Genomic DNA, 18,104 nt, shown 5'->3' with positions numbered 1-18,104 from the left:
ATTGACAAGATGGTGGACAGCTAACAAAAAGAAGAAAGGAAGTCACGGACTGTTCTTCAGGCCCAGGACTGGCCCGCAGCTTACAGTCTGAATTTAGAATCTGCTTAAAGGTACTGATGTTAAAATAATAATAAAAAAAACAAAAAACAACTCAGTGCCCACATGTACTCTGGTCAGTATATTAATACACATCTGTACAGTGTATCCAGATGTTCGAGCTGCACAGCTGAGAGAAGGAAGCCTCCCCTCTGAAGCTGGCCAGTTTGAATTATTCAGGAAGAAAACCGGTTGTGTGAATTTAGCGGGGAATGAATTACTTTTTTTTTTTTTTTTTAAATTTGCCTTTCGGGGTATTGGCAGACCACAGGAATTGTTTTGACTGAGCTGGCCACACATGTAAAATATCTGTAACAAACCAAAATGTAAAGACATTTGGTGGTATTTTTTGTATATTTATAAACCTAAAACATTAATAAATTCCTTTTTAAAGAAGCTAATATGTAATAAAACAAAAAAAAAAAAATTCTATAACTCTAGTTCATTTTTTTTAAATATAATATCCTAAATACTGAAACAACATCTGTATGATAAGTTTGCAAAAATTTTTTAGAAAAAGGCTACAAAATAAATCTCTAAATCAATTACATCTCTACGCGGTGATTCTCAGCAACTGGACTGCTGTAGATGATGAATCTGCTTCAGCCTCATGCTGGTTGAAGTGCGGTTGTAATACTGAAACACTTAAACGTGCAAACGAAATGAAAAAAAAAAAAATAATCAAAGATTCATATTCTCCCACAGACCACAAGACTCATTCTTTACTTCATACTTTGCAAACGTTTTAATGATTATTTTTTTGGAGCATACACATTTGAAAATATCTGTTTACCTCAAACTGCAACTTGAGTTAAATAAATGTTTATAATATACAAAGAAAATACAGGGATAGCAGAGCTTTCTTTTTTTTTTTAATCTTTCTCTTTAGATGTGCCTTGCACACAGCCAGTGTTTTTGTCTCTATAGCTTCATTGTAAAACAAACACCAAAGGCTCTCTGACCTTTGACCTTTACAACTGGTCAGTAACAACCAGAGAACTGTCGCACACACACAAAAACAAAAAGCAATAAATGGGGGGAGGCGGGGATCCATGAACATTTCAGGGAGGAGGAAGTGAAAACAGAAGCTACGAGTCAAACCAGGCACCAAACTGAGAGCAGACAGGAGGAGGAGATCAGCACACACACGCGCACGCACACACACACACGCAAGCCTGCAGCATCAAAGCTAGGAACAGACCAGCAGCAGCAGCTCAGGATGGTGAGGAAGATGATGCTGCTGCTGATGAAGGAGGCGGTCAGAGAGGTGTGAAAGACGTGACAGCGTTTCTTTCATTTTGTTTCTGCAACATAAATCCTCCTCCTCCTGTAGCAGGAGGTCTGGCCGTCAGTCAGTCAGCTGGTTTGGATTGGCTGGCTGATCCGTCAGTCACAAGGCGAGACGGACAGATGACTTGAGAAGCATGCTCAGTGTGGCAGCGGTGGTCAGTTGAGGTGGAAGCCTTTCTCCATGGTAGCGGCTAACAGGCGCTCCCTCATGATGTCCTCAGATGAGTACTCGGGCAGCTTCAGGTAGTGAACACACGTGTTGACAGATGGGTAGCTGGAATCTGTGGCATCCACCTACGAAGGCAACGGTCAGTCAGCTTACTGACTAAAACTACCCATATTAACAAACTCAGTCATTTAGAGAGCCAGTTTACCTTCCTGACGATGGTGAGTCGGGGGTGCAGGTTGGCTAGACCACCGGGTGGCAGGGTGGAGCAGCCAGTGGTAAACTGCAGGAAGGCTTTACGCTCATCAGATGACATTCCACATAAGACTCGCACAAACCGCAAGAAGCCAGGGCTGAAGGAGGAGGAGAGGTTAAGTACACGATGCCGTGGCTCAGTGTTTCCATTAGTCTTGTAGCATTCTCAATCATCCAGGAAAGTAAATCTCCAAAAGTTGATTCTGTTCATCTGGACGTAGCGTCATCGTAACGCTACGATGACGCTACGTCCAGATGAACAGAATCAACTTTTGGTGTTTCCATTAGTGTTGATGTAACATGTCATACCTGTCTCTGGTGTAACCAAGCTTTGGTTCTGTGTAGTTGATGATGTCGTCAGCAGTCCAGGAAGGGGACTGGTTGCCACAGAGGATCATCTGCACCTCCTTATGGCTAAAAGAGCTTAGTTTCTCCATTGGAAACACTCGATTAAAACCCTCTGAGGAGGAGAGGAAACATTTATGATATTAGATATCCAAGTATTCACTCGATTTTAGAAATAATCACAAATTTACCAAACTGCCAGGGAAAGGGAACCAAAAAAGTTTCTCGTCGCAATGGAATCAATTCTATTGTGACAATGAGTCAAGAGAACAGAAGGGTCTAAAATGAGAGTCAATCTTTAAAAAAAAAAAAAGTAAGGAGCTCAGGTTAGAAACAGGTGTGAGAATAGATTGGCAGCTGTGTATTTTTGAAAATTTCATTTTGTTGCCAATAGTATTTCCTCCTGTTGGCCTCTGTAAAGCGCAAACTTTACCAAGACCAAGTCCAATTAGCCTGCGTCAAGGGCGTTTCCAGCATTAAAAAAAACTGCCTGTGAACACAGAGCACTAATTTCTTGCTTTATGTTGTCCACCTCTTTCCTCATTTAAACAGGAAACCATTTTATTTTGTGATGTTTTTTTTCTTAAAAACTAGCAAAGAGGGAGAAACAGATTTCTCCACACTGACAGGACACTGTAGAGAAGTAATGTGCCAGTTTTGCACATTTACCTCTGAAGGCCTCCATCTGTTTCTGGATGCCAGTGTGCATACAGAAGTCAAACATCAACTCCACGTACTCTTCTGCATTCTCCATGGACACCATCTATACACACAGAAAACACTCAGTCAACTCATGTAAAATGTGCAAATTTACGTGAAGATATTTCCATCCACATAAGAAGCTTGCTCTGAGGCATTTTTACCTCATCGTCTCCATTTGGTTTGAGATCCACTGCAGAGAAACCATGAACCTTGGAGGATGGACAGAACTGAAAGTTTAACCTGCAGAGAAAAGTTCACGTGGCTGTCAAACATCTGGTCCGTGTCATATGGGAAAACAAGTCAAAACTCTTAAACTTTCTGCTTTTGCTGTACAAACCCTTTCACTGCAAATACATGTGTGCTTGTCAGCTGGAACTAGAACAGATGTTATTTACTGAGCTGCTCATCTGCTCAGATGTCTTTGACCACAGCAAAGATTGCCTAGTTAAATCTCGGTACCCAAAAACTTTATTCTAACCCATGTGGTCTCACATGTAACAAGATTTTTCAGATCTCAGTTTCTGGTGAAAACATTATTGTAAGAAAATAGTGCTGTTAAGTGAATGTCATTTTGTTTCAGTCCAGTTGTTTATTTTAAGCAAACAAATGCTGAACCTTTCCTGGTACCACTCATCTTCATCTTTTCCCAAATAACTATGTACCACTTTCTTTGCCATTTCATTTGTCTTTTTTGATTTTTAAATGAATTGCTAATGCTATTATTAGCTCTGTGTAAAGGATAGCTTCAGTTTGACTTCAGCGTGCTGTGTATGCTGTGATTAGGGCAAGGAGAACCCTCTGAGGCTGATGAACAAAGCCAACACACAACAAAACCTGCAGTTTTTCTAGGTACCACTTAAGGCTGGCTCCAAAAGGAAGTGAATCCCTTAGACTCACAATGTTAAATTGAAAAATGTAGAGCATTAAAAACTATATTTACAGTCTGGCATTCCCAAAAGTGGATTCTGTTTATCTGGGCTTAGCGTTTTCAGTGGGAGAAATGTTTCTCTCATAGGTATGTTGGCACAGGCAGCTGCTAGCACTAACCTCCATTACTGAACTTGACTGACTGTGCCTGCAATGTAGCTATAGGTGTAACAGTAAAAAGCAGCTATTATCACAGTCCTCTTGGTCTTGGTCTTTACTAACCTCTAGCCCTTCTAAGCAAACACTAAAGATGCCGATCGCGTTACCACAAGAGTAACACCTTCAGCACCTTTGTATGCGTCTTTTCTTACCCGAGGTCCTCGACACTGAGGGGAGGTCCAGAGCCCAGCGGGTTCTTCAGCATCAGGTCCTGCAGCCTGGTGTTCTTCTCATCCTCAGACAAACTCTTACTGGCCAGAATCTGCCTCCTCTTCACTGCCAGATCCTTTACTTCCTTCAGGAAACTCGCCCTGGAGGAGGCAGGAAGAGCAGCGAGAGGAAAAGGGCATCATGAGTCTGCTGTAGTGTAGTTATTCTATTGTTGACCTGCTTTCTCTCTGACTTTATCATTTCCTACTCGTTTAGTGCGTCTCTCTCCCCATTTGTGTTTCTGCTGCAGACCAGAACAGATCCTAGAATTTCACAAGTTTAAAATACATATTCTTTTTATGCTCTGCCTCCTTAACTTTGCATGTTAATTTCAGTCATGCTTCACTTTAACAAAATTGAACCAAATGTTGTTAAACCACATCAGCTTGTGCAGATGATAACACAAGCCTTTTAGTGTTGGCAGACACTTTCCAAGTTTCTGTTGTTAGTGCTTTAAAATTAAGGCTGCTCAGATTTCAAGAAGTTTCAAAATGACCAAAAGTCACATCTTATTTTTCATGATTTTCTTAGAACTTAACTTCAGCAGTACTACATGTCACAGGATGTGTTCAGGTTCAGCAGTGAGCTAGGGGGTGACCTGCTTGGGCAAAACATGAGCTTTCAGGCTGCCTGTGAGAACGCTAGACATTAAAAACTGTCTCGAGACCTGTGTGGGTTGATAAGCTGGAAGTCGTCCCAGGTCAGGATACCATGGTACCAAGCTGGAGGTTTTGGTTTTGGTGGGTCCATGATGAACTCAGATTTGGAATCCTCATCAAAGCTGCCCACTGAGTACGTCTCCTGGCTTTCCTCAGTCGATGCTTCAGACTGCACCTCAGACAGTAGCAAGAAGGGCTGCAAGTGGGGCCGCTCAGGGTCGTTACCCTGCGGTGAGCTTCGAGACTGGTATAGCAGCTTGCTCATGTTAGACTTGATGTCCCCCATGCAGAGCAGCTTAAAGAAGGGCTGTGATATTGGTAGGTCGACCAGCCGGTTGTCCTGAATGCACTTGGCCAAGAAGATGCCCAGGAAGTAGAAGAGTTTGGTGATTCGCTCCAGTTCCTCGCTATCCTGAGGGAACGGAGCTGGAAATAGACCACAGGAACGCTGCACATAGTAACCGGGAGGCTTCAGTCCACCACCCAGGTCCACCTGAGACAAACATAAGAAGGACATCTGTTAATTCTCACCTGTTACTTTAAAATGAGCTAAGGCACTGATGATTCCTGCTGTGGCAGAGAGGAATCAAGGCTCTTTTGCGGGGTTTTCTCCTTAATTTTAAAACTTACTTTTTGTGGCACTTCTTACATAAAAAAGCATCATCACTGTCACTGTTTGATAAAGTTATCCCTATTTTTAAACTTAAATTATTTTCCCTTCCTTAATGACCACTGGCTTTTAATGCCACCTTCAAATTTGATCACAGCTACTAAGACAGACTAGCACTGACGTTATAACATTTAAATATAACACTAATGCTGCTGGTACTACTACTACTACTACTACTACTAATAATAATAATAATAATAATAACAACAACAACAACAGCAACAATAACAACCCTTTTCTATTATTATTTTGCCATACTAACCTCATTGTTTGAAACTTGAATCATTTTAAAGTCTCCTAATATGACAGAATGGGATTCTTCACCAATTTTACTTTTAAACCTGTCACTTTGTGAACGTGGTAATACTGACCTGTCGTGACTCATCGTCAGGGAAGTCATCATCACACAGCCAGATTCCCAGTGACGTTTTCTGAAACTCTGCAGCCACCAGAGCATAAAACTCCAGAGTTGGACCGAGACCCGTTCCCTCCTCACCCTGAAACTCCACCTGGAAATACACACAGACACACTTAGCCTGGCATGCCACGGACCGATAATTGTAATGCGTGTTGCAAATCTAGCAGTAGACACAGAAGGTTTTCTTTTGTGATTTGTTAAAAACAGACCGCCTCTCACCTCTAGCACAGACTTTTGGTCAGCATGGATGTGCATGACGGACTCAGCCCATTCCATCATAGTCTCTCCTCGGGGGACTTTCACTCGTTCATGTTTCAGTCGACCCACCCTGAACTCACCAGGATCGTCCCGCCGCACTGTGGTGGACGGCCGAGAACGCTCCATGGTTGCCTCTCGACGGTTCTGGAGCCACACAATTGCCCTGCAGACAGAGTGGGGTCAGAGGCCAGAGTGTTGGAAGTACACCAACAGGACGTGGTCTTCAAGGTTAAAATTTAAAAAGGCCAAATTCAAATGTCGATAACGGGACTTTAAAAAAAGAGAAAGGAAAAAAAAAAAAAAAAAAAAACTTTTCTAGCTACTGTCTTTCAAGACCAAAATGCTAAATCTGTCAGTCATAAAATTATGTTTTCAAAGCGTCACATTTAAATCGACAACAAAATAAATTGTTGTCGATTTTATTTTATTTTATTATTTTACTTTAAAAAAAATTTGTTATAAGCACAAAGGAGCACATTTTTAAGTTGTGTTGTGAGGGTCTCTCCCTTGTAATATCAAGTGTCTTGAGGGAACTACTGCTATGGACTGGAGCTATACAAATAAAACTGAGCTGAGATGCCTCAAGTTATGCGTGGTATGCTTGTTTACTCCTGCATCACACTCACCTGGAGGCTCCGAAAGCAGTGCAGGTAAAATAGAGCTGTCGGGTCTCAAAAGGGATGAGGAAAGGACACTTGGAGGTGAGTTGTTCACACCAGTCGGGCAGCGCTCCACTTGCAAGGGCTAGAGGCTCCTGGGAAACCAAAACATTCAATTAAAACCTGACATCGTTACCTAGTGAACTATAGCACTCACTGGAGCTTGTATTGCATTTAAGGGTTTTTTTCACCATAATTGTCTGATGTTTCAGCAGGTTACACATTTTAATCACTATACTGAAACCTGGTGTTGCACGTTGTGCACTACAACACATTATGTTAAGAGAAAAGGGAGTTGTGATTTTAGACAATATTGAAAAGCCAACTTTTTAGAGACTTTCAAGAAGTCTTAAGGAAGTCTTGAAATTTTCAGATTGTTTTTCAAACCGAGACAAATGACAGAAATGGAACAAACTGACCTCAATCTGTTGCAGGATCTTTGTAGTGATTTTTTTGCTGGTGAAATCTTCAGGAGATGCATTGAACTGAAGCTCATCTATATCTGCAAACACAATTTCAAGATTTTGAAATGAGAGCTCTATTCCCCCCTCAAAGCTCCAAGTTAAGTCCCCATTTTTAACAAATACAACCATGCAAACATTTCAACATAAGCAACTATTTTAACCTTTTCCTTGAAGCTAGTTTATCGTACCATGGTATTGCCCCTTTCTAAAGATATTTTATTAAGGGGAGACTGCAGACTGCAAACCTACACATACTCCCGTCCAGTCCTCTGAAAACCTGAAAGCACATAACTTGAATACCACTGGTTTACTAGCCGACCAGAATAGGGAAGGGAGCAACAGTAGAGTTTACCATGAAGAAAAAAACCACACATCTTGAAACTTGAAAAAATAAATACATAAAATAATGTGGGTGGAAAAATACATTATGGAAAGTACAGAGAGTGGTTGCACACACTTTTCATGTTTTTAAACAATTGGTTTTCACTTCAAGTGGTTTTCACTTCAAGTAGGGACTAATAAGTGTATACTTCTACCTACTTCTTTTCAAACAAAAGAATGGAATGATATTTTGTAATGATTCTGAAGGCACATGTTTGAAATAAAAATGAACTGAACTGAACTCTTTGTATGTTAACCAACTCTTCTCCATGGCTGGTTGATCGACCAACAAGAGCACAAGTAAGAGTGGCCCACACAGTACCATATGCTTTATATCCTTTATATCCTCGATCTGGTAACAGACATGATGTTTGTAGCTCTCTACAGCCAGTGCATTGCCAATGGAGAATCATGCACAGTAGCCTCTGCTGACCACCATTAATAGCAGATACCATTAATAGCTGATTATTGACAAACATTGGCTCTGTTGACTTATTTATTGGCAATCAGTATTTTCTGATGTTTACGCACTGTGCTAAAGAAAAGGTCAGAGCTAAAACACAGTTACACTTTTTTTTTTTTTAATGAAGATTTTTGTTTTTCTTTGGGATAAAGTTGTCACATACTGTCACATATTCTCATTGTGTCATGCACTCTACAGTCATTTAAATAACATTTTTCTAATTCTACTCACCACTTAAAACACTTGAGTCATCTTTTAACCATACATTGATACAATACTTGATAGTGGATATCACACTAAGTTTGTACTTAGGGGCTGACAGATTATAGTGGCTGATGTCTGATCACGCTGTGTTGTATTACTTGCTTTCTGCCATGCATGTGGAACAGACATAGTACAATACCCATAGTACGAGGATTTTACACCGTCACGTTTCCTGGCCGAAGAAGCGTATTCACACCTGATGACCTGTGATGACATATGTACAGCCTTGTCTGCACCCATACACCTCTGTCATCACAGTCTTCCATCAGTTCTTACGTTCGTCACTTCTCTAAGAAGTCCTCTGCCAAGTCAGGCTAGATCACTGCTGCTAGTTAGCTCTTTTGTCTGCTGAATTAAAGCTAAGCTTAACTGTCCACGTTGTTCTTAGCCACCACTAGCTGGCATGTGGATTTCCCACTGAGTTCTAATTCGGCTTTTTTCTCCAGCATTTTTTGCTTTGTGTTTTGGTTTGACTACCAAATCAAAGTGAGCAAAGCAACAAATTCTCATTTGCCTAAGGATTGTCCAACGCTCCGTTCTCATTTACCCAATTTCATTCCAAATGCAGGTACTACATATAATCATTAATGTGGTTAAAGTGTAAATGTTGAATAAACTGTTTTGTTTTCATATATTTTACAGTCCCAAAAGTCCCCAAAGATGCTACAGATTTAAGGAAAATGCGCATGTACATTAGACCCAGTAGCATAAATGCAGTGTGTTCCAGTGTGCGACTGAGTGTTTTCGTACCCTCCTGCAACGTGCGCGTGTTAGCAGCCGAGTCTCCTCCGATGATGTAGAGGATCCGCAGTAGCTGCAGGACATCCTCCACTCCACAGGCATTCTGGCTGCATCCTGCCTTCGCCTGCGCCACCTCCCTGGCACCGCCCAGAATCTCACTGCTCTGATTGGCTGAAACTGAACTGGGGCTCAGGCCACCAGAACGGCCCCCGACCCCAATGCTGTGTTCACAAAACTCCTGTGAAGGGGAACAGATCCGAGGTCAATGAAAAGACATCAGACATCCAGACATCCATCAGACATAAAGAGAAAACTTGGATAGACTCACCATCTTTCCACTCTCCTTCTCTTTATCAGAGTCTTTCAGCTCTCTGTACATTATCCTGCATTAAAAACAGAAGTCAAAAATTGTCCAAGACCTGTCAAATGCAGTAAAGTTTGCATCAGATGTCTCCTCTCTTACGTGTACGTGGGCTCCCAGATGCGCCTTAGTTTATCAGTCTTGACAGCTCCGTTGCAGGAGAGCTGCAGCAGCCGCTGGACATAGAAGAAGATGGTGGACTTGTAGTTGGTAAGAGGAAGCTCCACCTCCCGGGTTGTACCCAGCCCAGCCACCTGAACACACAGACAGGACAGATACAACAACTCTTTTCCAAAAATATACACGCAATAAAGGAAAAGGATAAATGATATAAAAGTGAATATGTTCCTAAAATTATTTTGGTACCAATTAACTTTCATTTTAAATGCAACATGAGGGTATTTTTTGTTTGTTTGTTGTTTGTTTGTTAAATCAGCTACCATGGCAATTTTTGCACAGCACTGCAAAAATCTGAGGATATAAACGTGCTTAAACATTGTGACCATCCTGTGATCGCACAGACAGACTGATAGACTGGGCAAAAGGAAGAGTATTCTGTGGATGAATCACCAATGACAGCTGGGAAAGGAACTGACTGTATCCTACAAAATATACTCAAAGTCTTCTGCTGATTAAACTGAAATAATTATTTTAAGGGGAAAAAAAACATTTCATTTGAGCACCAAGTAATTTATCTTACCTTAAGGGTGAGAGCGAGGTGAGGAGAGGGAGCACACTCCACCTCCTCCTGAACCTCGGATCGAGGAGTCCCTGGACCAAGGGAGACAGAGAAACCCCTTTTTAAAATCATGGATGGAACATTACACTGCAGACCTTTCTTAAAAGAGTTTTTTTTTCTTTGAATGAATGATGATTTCAGCATAACTAAGATCTCAAATAAACAACTGAACTCTGAAAAAGATTTCTACACCAGTAGTCAAAATTTCTGTATAAGTTCTATAGCCTCAAGGATTCTTTCAGTCCTCATTTCCTGACTTGTATTTTTGGTTAAATATCTTCTATTTATACTACTCCATTAATATCCATAAATGCTACTTTCTCTACCCGTTTCAGCCTTTAACATCAACAAGGTGTTAAACAGAATATGCTACATTGAGGAAACAGAGGAAACAAATCAGCTGGGTCCATCGTAACATAGAACTTTTATTCAACAAAATGAAAAATGAACTTAATACTAATTTCCTGTAATGCAATTATTAGTTCAGTGGTTGGTCAGATAAACAACAGGAGGCACCTGCAATTTAACTGATCACCAGTCCGTGTCATTAAAACACCACAGAAGAATAGGATATGTGACATTAGAAGTAATATTTTTCTAATATTAATTGTTGTTTAAATAAAATCATACTAGCATTGCTGCAGGACTATCACCGATCAGTTATGTTGCCACGATATCAAAGCTTTGACAACTAACAAAAGAACAAATAAATGCCAACAACAGCATTTACAAAAACTAGCTGAAAGTCCTGTCATGAGCAAACACTTCCTCCTTTGCATTTTTTTTTTTTTTTTACCTGGAGGAGGGATCTCCAGGTCTGTGGTCTGCTGGACATTGGTTCTTCCTGGTCGGGGGTCAAAGGCAGGAACCAGAGCAGAGAATTGCCTCTTTAGGACAAAGTCGTCATCCCATGTCCTCCTGCGTCCTCCTTTGGTCTCATACTCCTCCTCTTCCTGCAGAACAGCAGTGACACAGTCACCCCTCTGAAGGGCTTTTGTACAAAACATCCACAGCTACAGCGAGAGATCATCTTTGAATCATCAGGGGGAAAAAACGCAAATCTTTAAAATAAGCCCAGATCCATTTGCGTACCAGGACCTCCTCATACTCTTGATCCTCCTGATTGTCATCTTCGTTCTCATCATCATCGTCATCAGGCTCTGGGAGGTCCTCCTCATCGTCCAGCTCAGCCAACAGTGTGTTGGCACGGCAGCTGTCCAGAAAGTCTAAAGGGAGAAAATGAGCAGATGGACATGAAGTCGGTTAAACAACGGGGAATAAGGGAAAGAGGGGAAGATGGCGCTTGGCACACGTGTTGATAAACTCTAGAAACATGAGCTTAGGTTTGGTTAATTCTGGTCCGGTTTATTCAAATCCAACCAGTTACTATACATATAATACAAAGACATGCAAAGACAGTCTTAAATGATCAATGTTTATGTGTTTTAATGATCTCTGCACGTTTTCTATTATAAAGATGTAACTGGTGTTATGACTTGTTCTAAAGAGCATGTACACACACAAGCAGGGAGGTAGTAACGTGATCGTGAACCTGGGAACAAGTGTTAGTGTCACCGTTTGCCTTTAATAACTTTGCTTAAATATATGATTATGTTTAAAAGCAAAACTACTTGGTTTAAAGATTTGCGTCAAGATATGCATTGTAAGGGCATCACAGGATGAGAGCGAAACAACCTGTCTCCAAGATGCCAGTTGTTAAGATTTTCAAGGGGATTTTCACCATCAAGCTGAAAATGATTTCTATGTTTTTCTTTTCTGTTATATTTACAAATAAAATTAAGGCTAAGCTCTATGCTCCTATCTGCTAACTTTTACACAGTTCAGGTAACCAGTGTGCTGACTTATATGAGAGACAATAGGCAGCACAAGTTAGCTGAAGCAGGCTCAGTAAGTGAGTGAGAGTGTGGTCACCAACCATAGAGAGAGAACTCGGCCTCCTGGCCCGTGTCGCTCTCGCTGGATGTAGACGTCAGGCTGGTTGTAAGGGTGTTGCTTAGTAACTGGCCCACCGACAAACCCGTGGTGGCTGTGGCTACATTATTGCTGCTGGTTACTATGGAGGTGGACATGGTAACGGTGGAGGTGGTGCCAGTGGTGGTGAGGTTAGGAAAGCTCTGAGCACCCATGAGAGGAGAAGCTGCAAACAAACACACACACAAAAACAAACAAATGGTGGTTAGTTTGTCAGAAACCAAAGAAACAAAGCAGCAGGTGAAGCTCGTTATGCTCCAGTCATCTAACTGGAAACAGCTGATTGGCTGGAGGCAGCTCATGCGGTTTACCCAGTGATCCAGAGGAACGATCCTCCACATGTGGTCTGAGTAACTTTGGACTTAAAAATACTACGAGATAATATTTGAAGCTGAGAACAAGCATATTCACACAGCCATTCAAAGAGCAAACTCAGCTTACTGAATCGTGTCCTCTGAGTAAATAGTGCATCCGTTCCTAATTTTAAAAGCAATTCTAAACACACATCCTGTGGTCTCCGCCTCACTGACCCAGTTTGGGAACTTTATTTGTTACTAAGTGTCATTATTACTCTGTAAAACTCTAATCCACTCCATTATTCATCTAGTACAGGGGTCGGCAACCCTGGGCACACGTGCCACAGCTGGCACGCCAAGGGTTAACTGATGGCACAACCATAGGGTGATTTTTCGTTTTTATGGGCCGATGGGTTTTTTTTTTGGGGGGGGGGGGGGGGGGGGGGGGGGGGGGTTTGGTAACGGTATAAACAGTGAAAGGTGGTGGATTGGCCAGATGCTGGCCGATGTGTAAAAATAACTCAGTTGTTTGGTGGTGGCTATGGCGGAGCTTCCACAGAGGCCAGCAGGTGGATGAGAGAAAGGGGAGACAGGAGGAGGAGAGACCCGAGGCAGCCACCGGTCCGAGTGTCAGGTGAACTGAACTTCAGGTAAGATATGACCTGCAGTCTATCTGGGTCAGATATAAACCAAGTTTAGGTGTAGTTTATTTTCGTTGTGCTGACTTTTTACAGTCAGTTACAATAACTCGTACTGCATACTAGCTAGCATGACGGAGTTTCTATACAGCTGTGTGGGTGCTATGATGTTACTGATAGTGAACTTTCTCACACGAAGAGTGTCCTCAGGTAGCCGTCTGAATGCTGGACACTCGGTGACCTGTGTCTCTGAGTGGGAGACCAGAGATCACATTAACATGTGTGTCTCTGTATTAACAAACATGCCATATTGACCCAGTTTATTTTTCTTATCATTGTTGTGAGGAGACCATAAATAGCATTTGCATTTTCTGTTGTACAATTAATTTGCTGTTATTTAGTTCTTGTTATGGATAAAAAGTCTTTTTTGGTTTCAAAATAGCTGATAACTATTCGCTGATAGCTGCCAACATCTGCGAACAAACATAATTCTATAAAGTTGTTCTATATAGTGTGTAACTGTTAATATAGATTGTTATTAAATTTATTGCTAATGCAATCATATGGCACACTGACTTCTGAGGAAATTTTAGATGGCACTCATCATCAGTAAGGTTGCCAACCCCCGATCTAGTACTAATATTCAATGTGTGCTATATAGTCACGTTTTAAAATGCATATTAATATTTCAAAAGAAATTAGATAACATAGTTTAGATCACTTTCTAAGTTTATGGTGCAATGCACAAAGAGCATAGACATGTCAGCATGTGTCAAATCACATGTTTCTACCCTTTTGCACTGTAAGGTTTCTCTCGGTGGGTTACACAGTGCCGGTCCAGCAATGGACAATAGATTAAGTAAATGCTAGAGTTGCATGCTTTACTATAAATTTGCTGATTTGTGATAATGACATACTAACACATTAACACGTACGCCACACTCATGGAAAGTGCACTTAACTAGAAGGAAAAAATAAAAAAATGCTTTAAAAAAATAAAAATTAAAAAAAAGGAGAGAGAGAGAGAGAAAAGGATTTTTAAACTCCTGGTCTAGTCTAAGGAGCTTGGAAATAAAAGCGTCTGGAGAAGAAGTTTCTCAGATGAGAGGTGAAACGTCTTCAAGCAACTTAAAGAAGTCCAGACGCTTTTCTTTCCAAGCTCCTTAGACTACGATGACCTGGATGACTGAGAACCTTCACAGGCAACTCCTGGTCTACTTTGTGCAACGTTTTAATGGAAGAAGTACTGCCACTGATTATTCTCAAAGCAGTAGGCTGTGGTTGGGCTGACTGCTGTGGTGGTTTCTATTATCGTCGACTCTAGGTAACACACCAACTGTGGACCTGAATTTTAAAACAATGAAATGATTAACATTTTAAACATGAGAATGAAATACGGAAAATTATTTTACCAAGATTACTAAAAATTGAAGAAGGTCCAGACAAAAAAAAAAAAAAAAAGTTTTGAAGTATTACCCATGAGTTTGTTTTTTGCATTTTATACTGATCAGTGCATTTCAGAATCGGTGCCTGTGACGACTCTTATATTGCTTTTGTGGCAAATATTTAATAAGTTATATGCACCATGTATCATCATTCAGCTGAACAATGTTGCCATACGCCCCAACTCCAACTCAAAAGATAATTAGATTGTAATACTCAAGTTATTTACTTGCTGGCAGTACCCGTGATGTTCCGTGATAGTGGACTGTGGTGTAATACCAGTCTTTTAATGGTATGTTGTAAGAATATTGTAGTATTAGTGCAGTAATCCTGCTGTACTCACTGGCAGTACTCATGACGTTTCTGCCCAGCGTGTTGGTGTTGTTGTCGCTGCTGCTGCGGCTCAGGTTCATGTTATTTGTGGCATTGGTGCGCGACATGTTGGGTGCGCGGCGGACGAAGGACTCCATCAAGCTGGCCTCGCGAGATGACAAATTAGGGACGCTGGCACTGGAGCTCATGGGAGCGCCGGCAGCCAAGAGGGAGCTGACCGATAGCCGGGCATTAGCCACCGAGCACATAGGCCTCTGGGAAGGCGTGTCCTTGCTAGATGACTCCGACACCGAGCTAACATCAGGGGAGCTCACGCTCACTAGCCCCATGGAGATCGCTGTTGCCGGGTCAGTGGTGGCCATTGCTGTGGATGAGTCTTTGTTTCTGGTTTCATCTGCTGTGGTGGATGCATCACCAGTAAGTGTGCCTGAGCTGGATGCTGAACCAGATCCGCCCTCTGCTGCAGAGGACAGAACGACAATTGGCTCTTGCTGATGTCCATCAGAGCCAACCCCGCCTCCCATTACTCCTCCTATCCCTGTCCCTTGGTCAAGCACTAGCCCGTCAGTTCTTCTCTCCAGTCGCAGACCTCCTGCACCTGGAAAACCAGCGGAGGAACTTAGGCTGATGTCAGAGGAGGAGGCGACACTGCAGACAGAGCTGCTGCTCCCCTTTCTGCTGGAGGAGCTGGCACCCCCAAGCGATGAGGCCCCGCCCTTATCAGGACAGTTATTTTTAACCAGACTGCTCCATGACTGCTGAAGCGAGGATGACGATGTGGAGGAGGAAGATGATGAGGTGGTGGTGGTACCGCCGCCGCTCGCCGCCTGCGTCACAGAGGGTCCCACCGTGGTGGAGGCGGGGCCTGAAACAGTGGATGAGACAGGTTTGGGTGACGGCGCTGTGGCAGCCGACTCAGGGTCGTACCCTGGAGCAAGCTTGAGGTCAAACTTCCCTTCAGCGCCCATACGGTAAGAGTTAGAGCCGCCAGCATCCCAGGTTACATCAATCCAGCCTGGATGGACAGAGAGATGGGAGGGAGACGGACGGATAGATGTCAGAGACCCGAGAGAGAGACAGAGAAAGAGAGACAGTAAGAGAAGTAGACAGCAGAGAAGCAGCTTACAGTCAGAGCAGCTCCACACTGGGCCAGATCAAATACTTTACATGAAATATTGCTTTAGAGTCACAATGAAACAAAGCACTAACTAGCCTGAGAGAAAATATAGTATAGTATAGTGAGAGAAAACTACTATACTTGAGTGTTTTGTTTTGGGGGTTTTGTGGGTGTTAAAACATCTTTTGCCTGATAAAAAAGAGTTGTTAACTGACTACCACATTACCATCTTAGATCCAACAATGTGTCCAAATAACCAATTTTTAAAGAGGAAGGGATGTTATTTTAACTAACCAATAACTATAGATAAACAGATTTTCATTAATATACCATTCTTTTTAAATCAACACTGATAAGCACATGTGCCATCATATGGTTTTCAGTTTTGTTTGTTTTGTTTTTTGTTGTTGTTGCAGTTTTAGGAGTTGAGAGTCAAGCATCTGCTGAGCTACACTCCACAACAGTTAAATTTCCTCCAAGCTCTGTCAGTATGCTTCCTTGGTTCTGCGGGGTCATCATTTACATGTCACAACTAGGAATAATGGGCAGGAAACTGAATCAAACCATGCACTGGCTCTTTAGAGCACTAGCTCTAGCATTGGCTCTGGGTTTGGTCAAGAGTTTTGGGTTTTTTTAAGTTTTTTAAAGACAGATTGAACAGTTTTAACTACATTCCTCAAAAATAAATGAATAAAACTTAAAAAAATTTAAATAATTAACATTAACAAAAATAAATAAATAAATAAATAAATAAATAAATAAATAAATAAAAATAATAATAATAATAATAAGTGAATATTTGCTGTACTGTTTTTTACTTTATGCTGATAAATATACTAAATATTTAAGTGATGTTTCTTGAGTAGAGTTCACGCAATATAAACCTATTGAACCCATTTGTTCCTTTGTGTATTGTACAAACAAAATGTACAGAACATAAAATAACATTGCAAAAATATTATGTAATTCCCTATAAGGGTGCCATTTCATTTGATTTTAAAGAACAGCACACTCATTGATGTTGTCTGTTTAAATTTCTAATGTGGGGTTCTGGGTGCAGGTGGAGCAACAAGAGAGAAGAATATGGACATGATCATAGAAAATGACAAAGCAAAAGTAGAAAATACTTCTGGCAAATGCAAAGCATCAAAGATGAAAGGAATTAAACTCAAATAATGACAGTCGTCTTGGCTTGTAATGATTTTTTTTTAAAGAAAAAGAAATGGAAAAAAAAAAATGGAGCTGCTGGTGGTGTATCCATTCGTTCAGCTCACTGAGATGGCATCAGATCTGGGTAAAAAATAAACGTGAGAAGCACAAATGGGATAGGAAGAGAAAGGAAGAGGAGAAGAAGAAGAGGAGAAGAAGAGAAGGAGGAGGAGGAGAGGATGTTTGCCCTTATCTGACTCTCCAGGTTAAATTGTAGAATTGCAATTTCTGGTTTTGAAGCCAAAAGGGAAGACTCCAGAAATCCTGAAACAAAATTATCTCTAAAATTTTTATGTCATTTTTCACAAATTCCACACCTTACAGAAGGAAGAGGGCCCATTTCTTTCAGTATGACTAGACATTCCACAATCTATCCACTCCAACACTAACCATTCCTCCCCATCTGGCCCTTTCAAAAAACACTCAGCTGGATATAATGTTGTTGCTTAAAGTTACAAAAAACATTACAAACTAATTAAGTTATAACTCACTTGCCAGCTTCATCATGTCAGTTTTTGTTAGGGAAACTGACTAATGATGTGTACATGCGTAAGTTTCACCTACTTTAGCCAATTAGATAAGTCGCCACAATCAGGGAGCTATCCAATTATCCTAGATTCAACAATTCACACTCAACCCTTCATTCTACCAGCCTATCACAGACAGATTTAAACTGAAAGGTATTTATCCACAGACCACTTCCTAAATGCAGATTCCACTTGGCTGTTTACCTTTTACTGTAACCACAGTCCCCTGTGGAGATCAATTAAACCAGTGACATGTGCCTTGTGAACATGAAGCTAAATACAAGAAAAAAAAAAAAAAAAGACACCGCTGACACATCATCCT

The 18,104-nt window shown here is 41.3% G+C and overlaps 2 protein-coding genes across 5 annotated transcripts in view; one reads left to right on the top strand and one right to left on the bottom strand.

The window, feature by feature from the left end:
• The window catches only part of ap4s1 (adaptor related protein complex 4 subunit sigma 1), a 22,517-nt gene extending 21,270 nt beyond the window's left edge, over window positions 1-1,247 (top strand). For all 4 annotated transcript variants that reach the window (XM_063496917.1, XM_063496918.1, XM_063496920.1 and 1 more), the window contains one exon: window positions 1-1,247. This exon is cut by the window's left edge and continues 105 nt beyond it. In XM_063496917.1, coding sequence (XP_063352987.1) covers window positions 1-24 — 24 coding nt within the window. In that variant the 3' untranslated portion in view covers window positions 25-1,247.
• Window positions 815-18,104, bottom strand: part of hectd1 (HECT domain containing 1) — a 44,530-nt gene continuing 27,240 nt past the window's right edge. Inside the window, exons 26-44 of the mRNA XM_063496914.1 lie at window positions 14,940-15,944; window positions 12,164-12,385; window positions 11,320-11,453; window positions 11,024-11,180; window positions 10,189-10,259; window positions 9,591-9,742; window positions 9,456-9,510; window positions 9,137-9,365; window positions 7,234-7,316; window positions 6,782-6,909; window positions 6,117-6,318; window positions 5,851-5,988; window positions 4,818-5,302; window positions 4,093-4,251; window positions 3,016-3,094; window positions 2,822-2,915; window positions 2,117-2,267; window positions 1,761-1,905; window positions 815-1,680 (exon numbers count right to left, since the gene is read on the bottom strand). Coding sequence (XP_063352984.1) covers window positions 1,543-1,680; window positions 1,761-1,905; window positions 2,117-2,267; window positions 2,822-2,915; window positions 3,016-3,094; window positions 4,093-4,251; window positions 4,818-5,302; window positions 5,851-5,988; window positions 6,117-6,318; window positions 6,782-6,909; window positions 7,234-7,316; window positions 9,137-9,365; window positions 9,456-9,510; window positions 9,591-9,742; window positions 10,189-10,259; window positions 11,024-11,180; window positions 11,320-11,453; window positions 12,164-12,385; window positions 14,940-15,944 — 3,827 coding nt within the window. The 3' untranslated portion in view covers window positions 815-1,542. The remainder of the gene's footprint in view (window positions 1,681-1,760; window positions 1,906-2,116; window positions 2,268-2,821; window positions 2,916-3,015; window positions 3,095-4,092; window positions 4,252-4,817; window positions 5,303-5,850; window positions 5,989-6,116; window positions 6,319-6,781; window positions 6,910-7,233; window positions 7,317-9,136; window positions 9,366-9,455; window positions 9,511-9,590; window positions 9,743-10,188; window positions 10,260-11,023; window positions 11,181-11,319; window positions 11,454-12,163; window positions 12,386-14,939; window positions 15,945-18,104) is intronic.

This window comes from Pelmatolapia mariae, linkage group LG16_19, assembly GCF_036321145.2.
Source record: "Pelmatolapia mariae isolate MD_Pm_ZW linkage group LG16_19, Pm_UMD_F_2, whole genome shotgun sequence".
In the NCBI taxonomy this organism is placed as follows: Eukaryota; Metazoa; Chordata; class Actinopteri; order Cichliformes; family Cichlidae; genus Pelmatolapia; species Pelmatolapia mariae.
Note: the sequence above shows the minus strand (reverse complement) of the source record. Positions and strands in the feature narration are given on the sequence as shown.